The 14,515-nt window shown below is 36.1% G+C and overlaps 1 protein-coding gene across 1 annotated transcript; it reads right to left on the reverse strand.

Annotated features, from left to right (window-relative positions):
- Positions 1-5,914: 5,914 nt before the first annotated feature.
- On the reverse strand, positions 5,915-14,336 carry hibadhb (3-hydroxyisobutyrate dehydrogenase b). Its single transcript, XM_052579148.1, has 8 exons — positions 14,179-14,336; positions 13,429-13,589; positions 13,059-13,168; positions 12,661-12,782; positions 9,650-9,783; positions 9,494-9,570; positions 8,834-8,990; positions 5,915-6,598 (listed from the first exon to the last, which is right to left on the reverse strand). The coding sequence occupies exons 1-8, from the start codon at positions 14,246-14,248 to the stop codon at positions 6,440-6,442; spliced, it is 990 nt and encodes a 329-aa protein (XP_052435108.1). The 5' UTR covers positions 14,249-14,336; the 3' UTR covers positions 5,915-6,439.
- Positions 14,337-14,515: the final 179 nt, after the last annotated feature.

Raw genomic sequence — 14,515 nt, forward strand, 5'->3', positions numbered from 1 at the left:
AAGACTGAAGGGGAAGCAGTGGATCAGTGGAGTAACAGATACCCACGCGTCCCGTGTGCGTCAGGATCCAACTATTATTGGACGAGTGGAGGCACGTGACATGCAAAGAGGCTGATAAACGTCTAAACTGGAGATAACGCCGATCTAGCAAGACAAGCGTACTGCACTGAACTGAAACAAAGTGGAGGGATTTGGTCAAAATAGATATAAAGATTCTGGCGATAAGCTTTATCTTGACGAGGAAGCCAAGTGCCATTCCTTTGCGCAATGGGACTGGAATATATTACGCACCTTCATCTATAAGTATAGCCTTCAATTTAACAGTGAGATTATTGCACATTTGTAAATATCATTTTCTCACATACTATTTAAACAGTTAACAGTGATGAAAACGGGACAGCTTAACTTTATTGTATTTCTTTTTTAATCTGGTGGCGTTTCGAACTCACCTTCTATTCCCATGCTGTTTTTTTATTTAAAAGAAATGCATTTGCTTTTCTTCCAAGCCATTTGATGATGTGAAAATTAAATAAGGAAGCATAAAGTCTAAAAGCGGCTATTTTCTTTCTTTATGTATTTTTGACTCTACAGCATTTTGCTCAGCCACAGTGAACCACCACACAATCGACCATTTCGAGCCCCATGAAATTGTCAAATAACAAATCACACTTTATGAAAATGACCACCAGTTTATTACTCTATACGGCTAGAGATCCAGCCCACAATTTGGCAAGACTCGTTTACATACGAGTTACACATGCACGGCTGGAGGCCAAGGTCAAGTTGAAAGTTGCAGTCTAGCCAGAGCCCTTGTTGTCATTGAAGGCTAGACCGTCTGGCAGGAAACAACCACACATCTCCGGGTGCATTGTAAACAGGAGCACAAAGGTATTACTACTGCTTGTGATGCCACAGATTCAGCATGAACGTGTTTTCATTGCAGCTTTGGGTATCTGATATCTTGGCACAGTGGTCTGACACTGCTGGAATTATAGCAAGACGATAGAGTAGCCTAAAGAGACTAATATTAAGACTTATATTATTCGTATAAATAACAATAATAATAAATCAACGATAAACATTGAAATATGAATATTATTATTGCCTATTAGGTGTCGATTATTAGTGTCATTATAAAACAGTGTAATATAAGATGCATTAACAAATAATCAAATTTATTTCAATCTTATTTCAAATCCGTTATTTTTTTTTTCTTTCTGAAATTGGCTCACAGGATGAGCGGCTATAGTGTCCAATACGAGGATATCGTCGGCTACTCTATGACATAAATGGTAAAAAAAAAAAAGATATTTATTTTTTTATTGCAGCCTATTAATATTATGTTGAAGTGAATTGAAGGCTAACAAACTCAAACACAAAAATGTGTTGCGGTTAAATGAATAAACCTACTTCGTTTTGGAATGATTCTTTAAAATAGTCAATAATATTGTTGACCATTGGTTATCTGAGAAGCACCGAGTTACATTAATGTTGAATAATATCAGCCAGTGAGGCTATTTAAGGGGATTTAAAACAATAGATTAATTCCTAATTTAGTTTTTATTGTCATGTGCACGCAGCATAGCTGTTTATGAGGAGCACAGAAAAATGATAAACTGATTAATTGGAGTGCTATTAAAGAATGAGGCCTTTTTTGGTTAGCGGGCAGCCGTTTGTATTCGCTCATATCCAGCAGAGTGCACAGGAAATCAGCTCGCTGGTGGCGTGCAAACACCGGCATGTGAGGCGCCAAGTCCCTATTTGATCTTTTTAAGGTTTCTTGAGCTATTAACGTTCAGCGTTGTTCGAACCCTCTCACAATAGCTGAGCTGTGTAAGAAAAAACAAAGTCAACTTGTGTACACAGACGGACGTGAGAATCGTTGCTGCACTAGATCCAGAAGATTCAATGCACTTCTGAATTAACCTTGAAGATAGATGAGGCGACCTTTTTCATTCCTCAACATTAAAAAATCTTTTGTTTCCAAAAGATTTGACGTAAACCACGGCAGCCCTACTGTTTTTAGACTATATTAGGCTACTTTAGTCCTGTGAGCAGGCCAACTACGGACTATTTAATATGTATAGATATGCTATTTTACATGTAGGCTACAAATTCAAAGAGCGTATTAATTAAAAATTAGATTTTTCTATTTTACTGTTACGTTTGTGGTATTAAGATTTAGGATCATTTAAATCAATTTGAGGATAGCATAAAAATAAAATAAATAATTCTTTAAATGTGTCTGTAATTTCAATGGACTGAAAAAAGACTTGGTGTTAACAGTTTCAACCACCAACAAAGATACAGCGAGGCATGGATCTAATATCTCCCCAAAAACGGAGCAAACGAACGGTGTGAAATGCAAATTTTGCTGCCTACATCTTTTTTAATTTCAGGTTCAGATTCTGAAAGCGGTAGCTTTTACTTATCTTGTTGTTACACTCACGAAAACCAATGAACACAAAGTTGTAGGGGCTTGAGTAAATGTATTAAAAGCAAATAGCCCATTTGAGAGGCACGAAGCCTTAAGATCTTATTTTGTACGTTACGTTATAAAATAGCACATCATTAGATCTCACTTAATGTCACCTGCGCTACATTTCAGACACATAACACTGCGGATGTCGCATACTAATTATTAATGGGTTGATATAAATATTTGAAAAAAATGTAGATAAAATTGTCATTTGAAATTATGGCCAGAATTAGCCTACTTTCAATTTAATTCATTCGTATGACGCTGTTTGACACAGTTTTACATGATCAGATAAAGCGTAGACAACTTTTTAAATGTGTGCAACTGAAATTGGTCAGAACGAAATATCTATAAAAAAAACCCTGCACGGCAGTGGTCTTGTGGAATGATTGTGGCCACACCGATCTAAAACACTAGGTTACATATTAATCAAGTAAATATAATTGACTATTAATACCATTAATTATTAAAAATCTATATAATGCACGAAAAATTGAATTAATGCAGTAATCTAATAGGCTTTTGGGGACAATGTATACATCGCCTTCACCGTGTGCTACAAAACAATTCAGATGAAATCATATTGAAATATGGAATAATATAATTCGCAGATAAATAGTTGAAAATTAATTTGGATTACTGTGTTTTCCTGCAGGTTACTGTTGCATTAGAATAAAACTGTATTAAAATAAATGCAAATGTTTCATAAATGTCTCAACTTCGATGCTTTAAAAGCAGAAACTCGATGTCCGGGAATTGTACTCTCAGTGCTGATAAAATATTTCCAACCACCTTTATTATGCAACAATAATGAATGAAAAGTTAAGCCCAAGCATTAAAAAGAGAGAAAATATTTTTTACAATCTATTTTCCCCCTGATTTAGGCTACCAAAGAGCGCATTATCTTAGTTAATGTTTTAATGAAGTGGAATAAATAGTTTTATTGGCACATCATGATTCAAAGTCCAAACATTCGTCATAGGAATAATTCTCTTTCTCTGAAGCCAAAGAGTTTGACTGAAATATATTTTTGTGTTACATGCGTGTTATATGTATGGGCCTAGATATTGTAGAGAAAAGACGAAATATAATTTTTTTATTTAACTCGTTTAATGGGTATTACAAGAGACGAATAAATTCCAATTAACGTAAACATTAATTGTCCTAAATAAAACAAGTTTGTAGATAAATTGCTGGGGGTGGATGGGACCCCAATAAAATAACTTTCTAAAATCCTTTTAGAAAAACATTTTTCAAACAAAAGTTTGATCCCATGCAGTTTTTGAATCTCAAAGATTATGAATCTGAGTATTAATACTCAATTACTAAATACAATGATAATTTATAGAAATGTTTTGAATCAAGCAATGTGTGAAAATAATGAAATAAAACAAAGCTTGTTCGGATAAATATAAAGGTAACGAGTGGGATCGATTCACTGCATGGGATCCATATTTAATTTTATTATATGTATATTTTTTCGATAAACACACCGGAATTTTATATCGTGGTTCTATTTTCTGAGTCATCAAACCTGTCTGTTCTGGAAATCCAGAGTGAGGTCTCTGTTGGCATGCTGTAGCTTATTTCAAGTAGTTAAATCTAACAACCAAACTCCAAACACCAAACTCAAAATCCAAGTAATAGGACACATATCCTCTTTCGACCACACCTTCTGCACGTGTCAAGGTCCATACAATTAAATAAAACACTTGAAACTATACTGTACGTAATTGTCACATGACAGTTTTAATTAAACCAAACATTAAATATTATTTGAGAGAACTCGTCGTTCACGGAGCATGACGCAGCAAGAGTTTTACTTTGAATAGGTGTCTTGTCTATTTTGATCATGTCAGAAATTATATATATATATATATATATATATATATATATATATATATATATATATATATATATATATATATAAACAAGTGTTACCAAAGTGTTTGTCTGAAACAACCTGCTGTAGAAAAATCGTGGCAAATTACAATATAATTACAATTACACATAAAGAATGCGCACACTTGTGAATATTAACTCAGAGATCTCACGTCTGAGCTGTACCATAATCATATAAGAGTTCCCATCAGTCGGATAGTTTTAGAAACGTTTTATTCAATCAATACACCTTTAACAGCTAGGCAAAAAATAGGTTAATAAATAAAAAAAGTAAAAGAAAAAAAAACGAGGAAGAAGAAATTGCCATTTAATGTTGTTATTCACCACGTGGTCTTTAGTCAGTTGATGATGTTTGTCCACATACTCCGAATCTGAAGCGACTAAAATGACAAAAAAAAAAGAGAGAGAAAAGAAACAAAACAACGAATAAAAAGATAATTAAGATTTTTTTTTCGGTCTAAAAAATCTTTACCTCTGAGAAATGATTATTATTATTATTTTTTCAGTGACCAGAGGGACCAGAAAGGGTCATGGGTGAAACCGGAATGGGATTCCGGGTTTTGGGCTGCTTGAAGTCTAACTACCCCATAGTCCTCTGTTTGTAAGACCTGCCAACTAGATAACAACACAGCACTTAGGCCTCCATGCTTAATGGACTTTTTATGGGTTTGTCCTGTGATCATGTGACCTCTAGCATTGTGGCCTCTCTGTGGCTCTTTGGTGGGTAGATCAGAAACATACCACTGACTGCTTTTTTCCCTCGTTTTGGAAAAGAGTTTGACAAGAAGAGGCGAAACACATTGAGAGATGATGGAGCATCAATGCACATTTCTGAGGGGAGAAATGGGGGAAAAAGTTAAGCGTCATGAAGACAAACCTAAATGTGTTCCTCACAATGTATCTTGATTGTGTCATTATTAGCTTAACGAAGCTGTGATGGAAGCCAACCTGGGCACACAAACAGATGAAATTACATATTGAATGATTGCTTGAATATAATTTTTACCAGGCTCCTGATCTATTATCATCAAATCTTTCTAATGGCTTTCCAAGCCATTATGAATTCATATTTAAGAATACAACAAATTATATTTTTGTCCATACAATTAAAGTCTATTGACTTGATAAAAATACTTCAAAACATTCTTGGAAAGATACAAATTTGAATTGCAGAATTGTTTGTGGGTGACTTATCCCATTCAGTCTAACACTGAGAACAAGAAACTTAAATAATACAATTTCCTTGATGTGTAAAAGGTTTGTAGTGTTGATGAGTCATCTTTATTGTGCATGTTACGTGCTGCTGAATTCAAGGTGAGGCTTCATAAAGATTCACTGCTTGACCTTGAAGAGAGGGAGGAGACCAGGTAAAACTATGTGCTTTGTTACATCATTTTAACTGGTCAACTGCATTCATCAGGATTACCTATGCAATTGTAAACCTTGCTTAGTACCCTTACAATACAACTTCAGTTTCCAGGTTTGTGAAGAACTGAGAAATAGGTGTTATAAACATGCATCAACACGCCGGTCTTAACATCAAAACTACAGGTATTTCCTGCTTTAATTTCCAGGTGTTTAAATGTACATGAATACAACATGTAGATCAAACACCATTAACAATTTCCAAGACTAGCCCACAGCAAGATATATTAGAGACATACAAACTAAAATTGGACATATGCAATGAAAAGGAGTGTAACGGCTGATCGGAGTCTTGCGAGTTTGCGGTCTTTACATTTTTGTTAGCCTACAGAACCGCAACTAAGGCAAGAACAAAAATTTAATTCACAGCATCTCATTAAGTGATTGGTGGATTACTAATTGTACATGAGTGGGCCCACAAAGGTAAGTAACTCACAGCCTCGAACATGACACACACACACACGTCTTTCCCACTACCATCCTATCTAGATATGTGTTCACTCATTCATTTATGGCTCCCAAGCACACGCATGCCAATGAAATCACATAGTTGGGTCAAAGTTTTGCATGTCAGCTCATGTGAAAGGCAGGCAGTGCTGAGTAAGGCTGTGGAAGGGACAGAGAGGGCCACATCTACTGGCCCTCCTCTTCTCGAAGGAACTGGAAGACGGATGAGAAGTCCTTGCTGGCGTAGCCGCGTGCGCACATCATGCGGTAAATCTGATGGGCCAGAGAGCCCAATGGCACTGGTGTCTTTGTGTTAGTTGCTGTATACTGAGCAAGTCCCAGATCCTGAGGATAAATGATAGAAAATGTCCATGAGATATAAGCATTTGAAAAATTAACTATTAGATGTGTTCTTGCATTTAGAAATGAGGTTATCTGCAACAGAATACAGGGTCTCAAGGCAATTTAAAGAAGACGATAACTAAATGAAAATGCAGCCCCCCCCCCCCCCACCTCACCTCACAATATTTAACAGCAGTGGGAAATGTGACAACAGCATTAACATTTATTAATGTATCAGTGGTAGCAGTATATAATAAGTGTTTATTTAGCAGTGGAAATACAGCGACAAAAATAATTCTTGGCCAAAGCAGAAACCAAACAAAATGAAACACTGGGCAGAAGGCTGAATACTGATCATGGTTTTCCATGTTTTCTTTTCCCCCCATGCGTTTTGGCAATTATTATTATAATTATTTTGTACCACTGCATAAATTAAATAGCCAACATGTGTTTTTTACTGTTTGGTCTTGCTTTCCAAAAGAAAATAAATCAGTTACCAAACAACAATTAACTTTATTTTTTTAACATTGAACATTTTTCAACTTTCTAGCAGACATTATACCGACAAACCATTTTTGAGACCCCCTTCTTGAATCAGGCATGTATTATTTTACTGTACAATTAAATGCATCCTTTCCGAGGAGAAGAGAATTTGTTTAAAACAGAAAATATTACAGATCCCAATTTAAACACTATGTGTGCGTGTTATAATAAATGTATTAATGGAGCGGTTGTAATTGTCTTTTTTCTATTTTACAGAACAACAAAGATTACAAAACTAACACTTATGAATGATGATGGAGTTGCTTTTTCTCAGCTTTTATTTTGGCGGATACCACAGGAAGACTTCAGCGCTTCTTTTTGTGGACAACAGCAGATTTAGAAATCATTCTCATTACGAATTTGGAAAGATGTTTGTCGCCGTATCGTATTGTCCCATGCCTTGTAAAAATACATAAATATCATACCGAGCAACTGACGAGTAACACGGTTTCAGCACAGATTTCGGTCATGCTTTGGACTTTGAACCCTGACTAACAAACTCATCATCACTTTCTGAAAACAGGCAATTTATGTGTGTATTACAAAATATAACATTCTGCAGTTTATTTACCAATTGTTTAAGGCCATTACGCAATTTAAAGCATCATACAGTAACCAGCAACAACCACCCCCTCCTCTTCTCGTTGAAGGCCTGTGGTGTGCTGTAAGTGCTTAATGATTTTTCCATCTTTCTCTGACAGTTTTAAATGTTTCCACACTGCCGACAAATGTGCTGCATTATATAATGCAAGCCTCTCACTCTGCACTGGTTGCTCTTTGAGTGCAACACGTCATTGTTCGGTCCAATTTATTCAGTATTTTCACTTTTTTCCAAAATTAAATGATGAATAAATGTTGGTTGCTGAACATACCTATTTAGCAGCAAATCAGCACAATTGAATTAAAGAAAATTCAGCTTTGCAATCACAGGAATAAATTACATTTTAAAATATTCACATTATAAACAATTTTTATGTATTTGTAGATAAACAAAAACGAAAGAAACTAGGGCTGCAAGATTAGAATAAAAATCATAATTGTTGATTATTCCCTTGAAATTGTAATTGTGATTATTAATTATGATTACCACAATTTACACTGAATGATGTTTATAACATTGTTTGATGCAACTGCATGCTGTAGTTTTTATATGAAAATAAACAAGCTGGAAACACCAACTGAAAAACTTCGTGCTTTTCTATCGTATTAAGCCTTAAATGTCCTATACATCGGGTTGGTTTCTTCTTTAAATTAAAAAAAAGGTTAAATTATGAGGGTATAATGGTATTATAATGTTATACAAAAACTAAAATGTAAAAAAGGGAAAAACCCTTAAGTTAAAATGTAGAAAGATAAAAATGAATCTTAAGCATGCAGAATAACAAAAGTGGATTTTGAACGATTAATTGCTACTTTGAACGATAACGTAATTTGGCATCCATAATTGTTATTGCGATTACAAATTCGATTAATTGTACGAAACTTTTCAAAAACACTTTATTCCAAATACAAAAAGTGGAAAAATAGACTAGACTTCACTAATCAGCTATTTTGGTTATTAGCTACCTCTTATGTTAGTAGTAACCACAGTAGAAACAAATATACACACACATATATACATATATATATATATATATATATATATATATATATAAAAAAAATAATAATAATAAAAAAACAAACAAACATGCAAACCTTGGCCATAAGTGTAGTTCCGAAGCCACCCTGGTAGTTGTTTGCCGAGGGCACTCCCTCCATAACTCCCGGGACAGGGTTGTATGTGTCACTTGACCAGCAGCGGCCAGAGCTCATGTTCAAGATCTTCGCCAGAAGTTTTGGGTCAAGCCCTAATCTGTGAATGCACGAATCAATACAAAGCCATTCCAGTTAAAAAGTAGAAATTAATACAATCTGTAGAAAAAGTAAATGCATCAAGACAGCTGTTTAATTGAATTATAGTTTTTGCTGAAAATGTACTTAACCTAGGCCATCCACGATGTGAGTGCGTTTCTTCATCAGAACAGATTTTGAAAAAAAAAATTACTCACAATTTGGCCAGAAGTGAGAGTTTTAAGTTAAAATGCCAACACACTGCTTTTCACTTCACAAGATGTTTATCGACAGACTGAATTAGTGTAAATTATTGTGATGCTTTTATCAATTATTTTGAGTTCTGACGGCACCCATTCACTGCAGAGGATTCACTAGTGATCAAGTGATTCTACAATTCAAATCTGTTCTGAAGAAGAAACAAACTCATCTATATCTTGGATAGTCTGAGAGGGAGTACATTTTCATCCAATATTCATTTTTGGGTGCACTATTCCTTTTAAGTAATTCAACTGCGAACTGCACCTGATTCCCAAGTTCATGGTCTCTGCTGTTCCAATCATCCCAATGGCCAGCAGCATATTGTTGCAGATTTTAGCTGCCTACAAACAAGGAAGAGATAAGATAAAGCAGCACCTTTCTAAAAATGGCACTATAGTCTTAAAAACATCCTGTTTGTACCTGTCCAGTGCCAACTTGGCCACAGTACACCACATTAGCACCCATACAAGTCAGAAGTTCCTTGGCTGCATTGAATTCTTCCTCTGGCCCACCAACCATAAAGGTGAGCTTACCTGAAGTGGCAGCACCAACACCTGAGAAATATAGAAAATTATGCAGATCATATTGTACATTACACACACACACTCAATTTAGAGTTCCCACCAAAGATTTTATTTTGTAATTGATCCACACATGTCGTTTCAAACGTGCCTGAGTGACTGACTGACTATAAAAGAAGCATCTCAGTCTTTGCAAGCAAAGCTGGGTCATGGCTCTCATCACGTTGTGCCAAATTTAATGAGAGAAGGGTCAAATCAAAAATCTGAATTTAGGTCTTTCACCAACTACCACACATAATATTGTGTAAAGGTTCAGAGAATCCAGAGAAATCACAGTACATGTAGGGCAAGGCAGGAGACCTCAGTCGGATGTGCTTGACATTTGAGCCCTCCGATGGCATTGCATAAGAAACCGTCATGATGCGGTGTTAAATATAGCCACACGGGCTCAGGAGTACTTCAGAAAACTGCTGTCACTTAACAGTCTGCTGCTGCATCAAGAAATGCAACTTGAAACTCTGTTACTCTAGGAGAAAGCTATACATCAAGTCTATTCTCTGAGCCAGAGCTCAGATAGTCAAAAGACAGTGAGAAGGTGTGCTGTACTCAGAGGAGTCCACATTTCAACTTGTTTCTGGGAAAAATGGTTTCGAGTTCTCAGTCCCAAAGACCAAAAGGAAACATCCAGACTTTCAGTGACAGATGCAAAAGCAAACATCTGTCATGGTATGTGAATGCTTCAGTGCAAATGGCATGGGTCACTGGCATATGTGTGAAGGTGCCATTGACATGGAGACATATATGCCTCTGTCCCAACTTTTTGGGAGATTTATTTTATTGTATTTTTACAAAACGTCCCAACTTCCCTGGATTTGGGGTTGTACAAGTTCCACAGAAGACCACCGTAACAATAACAATGGAAGTGAAGTTTCGATCAAATGTGTGACTGAAGACAAGTGACTGATGCTCTAATGTGATTGTTTCCACATCATCATACCAGTAACCCCTTTAAGCTTAAAAGATTGGGAGGACGTGTCTTCAAAATGTAACACCATCGAAGTGCCATAATTACTCTCAGAGAGGAAAGTCCTATAAATACACAAGCACTCCACCATCTGCTGTGAACACAGACACGCATGACGTCAGGGACAGTTTGTTGTGGCTCACATCTGATTAAGCCTCCTTCACAGGCGCTAACACGGAGCTGAGAATAATGTCTGGAGGGTCTAAGTAAAGAGAATGAGCAGGTCTGTGGATTTCTTATGACTGCTTCACAAACCAAGAGCGGGTCCAGCGGTAGGTTAGCCAAACCCCACTGACGCATACGAATTGGGAGAGGCAACAATTTAAGGAAAGCAAACTAGAAGCACATTGTTTTTATGTGCCCAAAGACCAGAGGAAACAACTTCCTGATTAAAAAGGAGGATCGCCATAAAGCACAAACTAGCTGTTGACGGAGTTAAACCTTTCTTGTCGACAACGCAGGTCGTTTTCACACCTCAGGCAAATTTATAAGCAGCACAAAAATTCGAGAAAAGTATGTGCATAGTACACTAGACTTATATAATTCAATTTTTACACAAATGGATTGCTATTTAAAAGGGGTCATTCGCTTTAATTTTATTTCTGTGATTCACTTGCATAATAAAAAAAAAAATGTAAACATTTGTAGATCAAAGAAACAAGGATTTATTCAAATGCTTTTGGGTTTTATATATTAGTTGACTTTAACAATTTGGGTCCTTGGAACCACTGGAACAAAATATTGCTTGATTAAGATTAATGTCTAAAGCATCCAATTCATAAAGTATAACAAAGCTTTTCAAAACTAGTTTAGGCCCAAGCTTTACCCAGTTGAAAGTCTGCAGTTTTGATACTAACAATATTAATCCAAAGCAGAAAAAAAAAAAAGAACCGTGGAAGCATCAATGTAGAAAAACAAAAGGAACATAAGTATTTATGTACAGCAAATCTGCTGCCTATATTAGTGGAGGTTCTCTTCTCAGTTTACATGTCTTGGTAATTGTATAGGAAAAAACCTTAGTAGGTACATGCAATTATTCTAACCGATGCTCTCTTATATTGGATACTGAAGAATGTACCTCTGCACAGATTCAGATGGCCCTATTTGCATACGATTCAAATCCAGTTTATTGTATAAATCGTGTGAGTAGTGCACTTCAAACACTAGATGCACATTCCAAAAAAAAAAAAAACAAACAAAAAAAAAAGTGGTGTGGGAATCACAGCTATGCTGGTTGACAAACTTACCTTATAAATTTGTTTGCTCAAAGTCTACACCTCAGCTATATCTGCCACAGCATTAGCCTTTACAGAATAGGTTTCTAAATGAAGGGTCACGTGAGATTATGGCATTAAAGTCACTGATTTTCAGCACTTGTCTCCATTTCCACCATAAATTGAGGTCACAGGATCAATTCCCAGATGCTGGCCTTTGATTTAGTCCATAACTCAAAAGGTCCACACCAATAGCTGGATTAAGGAAATGGACAAGATGAAGCAGGTGATAAAACGCTTTCCTATCAACAAACCTGCAAATCACCCATTTCAGACTGAAACAGAGGACAGAGAGATAACTAGCGTATCCTGAAATTTGACTTAGCGAATTGTGATTGCGAAAACCACAATTCTTGAATTGGAGCCAAAGATTCTTTAAGACATTTGTACCCATTCCCAGACAGTGATTGGTTGCGTAACTGACTATGGGTGTGTGATTTATGAAACCTTTAAAAACATGCACTAACAAACATTGTCTGCACTTACATATTAATTTTGTTGGCAGTCAGGTTTCAGGTCACGATGATAGCATAACATAGTATGCAATTTACCGCATCTATGTCTAGCATTCATACCGTGTTGGGTAGGAAGTGGCAGTTTTTGTAATCTCACCTCCAGACACTGGGGCATCCATGAAAACTGCTCCCATTTTCTCTGCGGCAACTGCCATTTCCTTGGAGACAGCTGGATCAATAGTGCTGGAATCAATGAGTAGGGATCCCTTCTTCACTTTCCTGTTGCAAAGTAAAGATATCAGTAAACAAGATCTGTCCAGTACATGCGTCATGTCTTTAAAATACTGACTTTAAACATTTCTCACCACAATTAATTCAGCTAAAATATCATTTAATCTGGTTATCGTTATCTAAATTTAAAGTATGGATGAATAGATGTTGGATTTGACTTTGATTTTTTTTTAACCCTCTCAAATTATGTTTGCTTAGTAAACTGAATTTCAAATGCGGTTTTCAGCTAAATCTATATAGACTTTTTAGTTTAGACTTCCTTACTTCAGGATGCCATTTGGGCCTGTATACACATCTATAACATTGGGGCTGGAGGGAAGCATTGTGATGATTCGATCTGCTTTGTCTGCCACATCCGCAGGGCTGTCCAGGATCTGAGAACGGGAAAAAAAAGTATGTAAGTCTAATTCAAGCAATGTGACAAAAAAAAAAAAAAGTTTTCTTGTACTGTCAGACTGAAATAATAGAATAAGACAATATTATCACACAAAGATTTTTGCAAAAGTGTGGAAAAATACAACTTATTGAAACAAATGGGTTCTCTATACCGTCAGAATACAAACGACTATGAACATCGCAGAGTTTAACACAAGTCAGATGTGACCAAGATAAGTTTTATGTCCGTTATCCTGACCTGAGCTCCTAGTTCCTGTAGCTCTTTGCAGGACTCTGGAAACACATCTGAGGCTATCACTGGATATCCATGTTTTATGAGGTTCTTTGCCATCGGGTTTCCCATGTTCCCCAGGCCAACGAAGCCCACCTGGGTTTTAGAGGCCATGGACCTGATGGAGACTAAAGAGAGACATGAATGATATAATCAGTGTCATATTTAGAATTTCACATCAGCATTTAACATATGATTGTTACAGATTAAATATGACGTGCAGAGTCTAAGAATAGATCTTAAGTCTGTGCATGCTGACCTAGAGGCAGATATGTGCAAATACACTGGATATTAGATTAAAAATGTCATTTTTGTTATCAAACAAAAAAACGAAATGATTCCGTAAAAATAGCATCACAGAAAGTTGATCAAATTTCAATCCGGTTAGATGAACTTGACGTATCATGATACTATATATTAAATCTCACTCATAGATATATCAGAAGAGAAGACTTTGCAATTGCAACAATTTAACAACCGTCCACCATTTAGTTAAACAGCAGCTGAGTCTGTTCACAATAAGTATAAGTTAACTTAATTGTCTTCTCGTGTTTCAGTGGCTTAATTTACACACAATGACTTTAGCCTAATAGCTATTACCGAGAGTTGCCAGTGCATTGCATTATAGCAGATGTTTGCCGCGCGGAAAAACTGCATAGAAGTGCACAGTAGTAGACAAAAACATCATTTTTTAGGATAAAGGTGCAAACACATTACCCTGCACGGCGTTGACATGGTTATGACACTTTCCTACAAGACAGCGCGAGCCCCTTAAAAGAGCGGCCATGCTGCTTCGCTCTTGACCTTCGACTTACAATGACGCCATTGGATAATCGATGACTGACACGTGTGCCTCCATACGTTTCATGGATCTTAGAACTCTTCGTCCAATGACATTCAAGCGAAGGCGGGACATCCTTAAAATCTCATAATAGATAAATCGAAAAAATAAAAACAAAAACCATGTAACTGCCCTTATTCAGTCTATCAGTCTATTAATCTTATTTATGATATGTAAACAGAAACATTTGTCTTATTAGATAAAGTATATATA

Source organism: Carassius gibelio, chromosome B16 (assembly GCF_023724105.1).
Source record: "Carassius gibelio isolate Cgi1373 ecotype wild population from Czech Republic chromosome B16, carGib1.2-hapl.c, whole genome shotgun sequence".
NCBI classification, from domain to species: domain Eukaryota; kingdom Metazoa; phylum Chordata; class Actinopteri; order Cypriniformes; family Cyprinidae; genus Carassius; species Carassius gibelio.

What these genes read in the sequence shown, in the direction of transcription:
- hibadhb (XM_052579148.1), bottom strand. Translation starts at nt 14,248, where the DNA reads ATGGCCGCTCTTTTAAGGGGCTCGCGCTGTCTTGTAGGAAAGTGTCAT. An exon ending in GGATGCCCCAGTGTCTGGAG is followed by an intron (nt 9,784 to 12,660) that starts GTGAGATTACAA and finishes TATATTTCTCAG; the next exon opens with GTGTTGGTGCTGCCACTTCA. An exon ending in ACCATGAACTTGGGAATCAG is followed by an intron (nt 8,991 to 9,493) that starts GTGCAGTTCGCA and finishes GTGCATTCACAG; the next exon opens with ATTAGGGCTTGACCCAAAAC.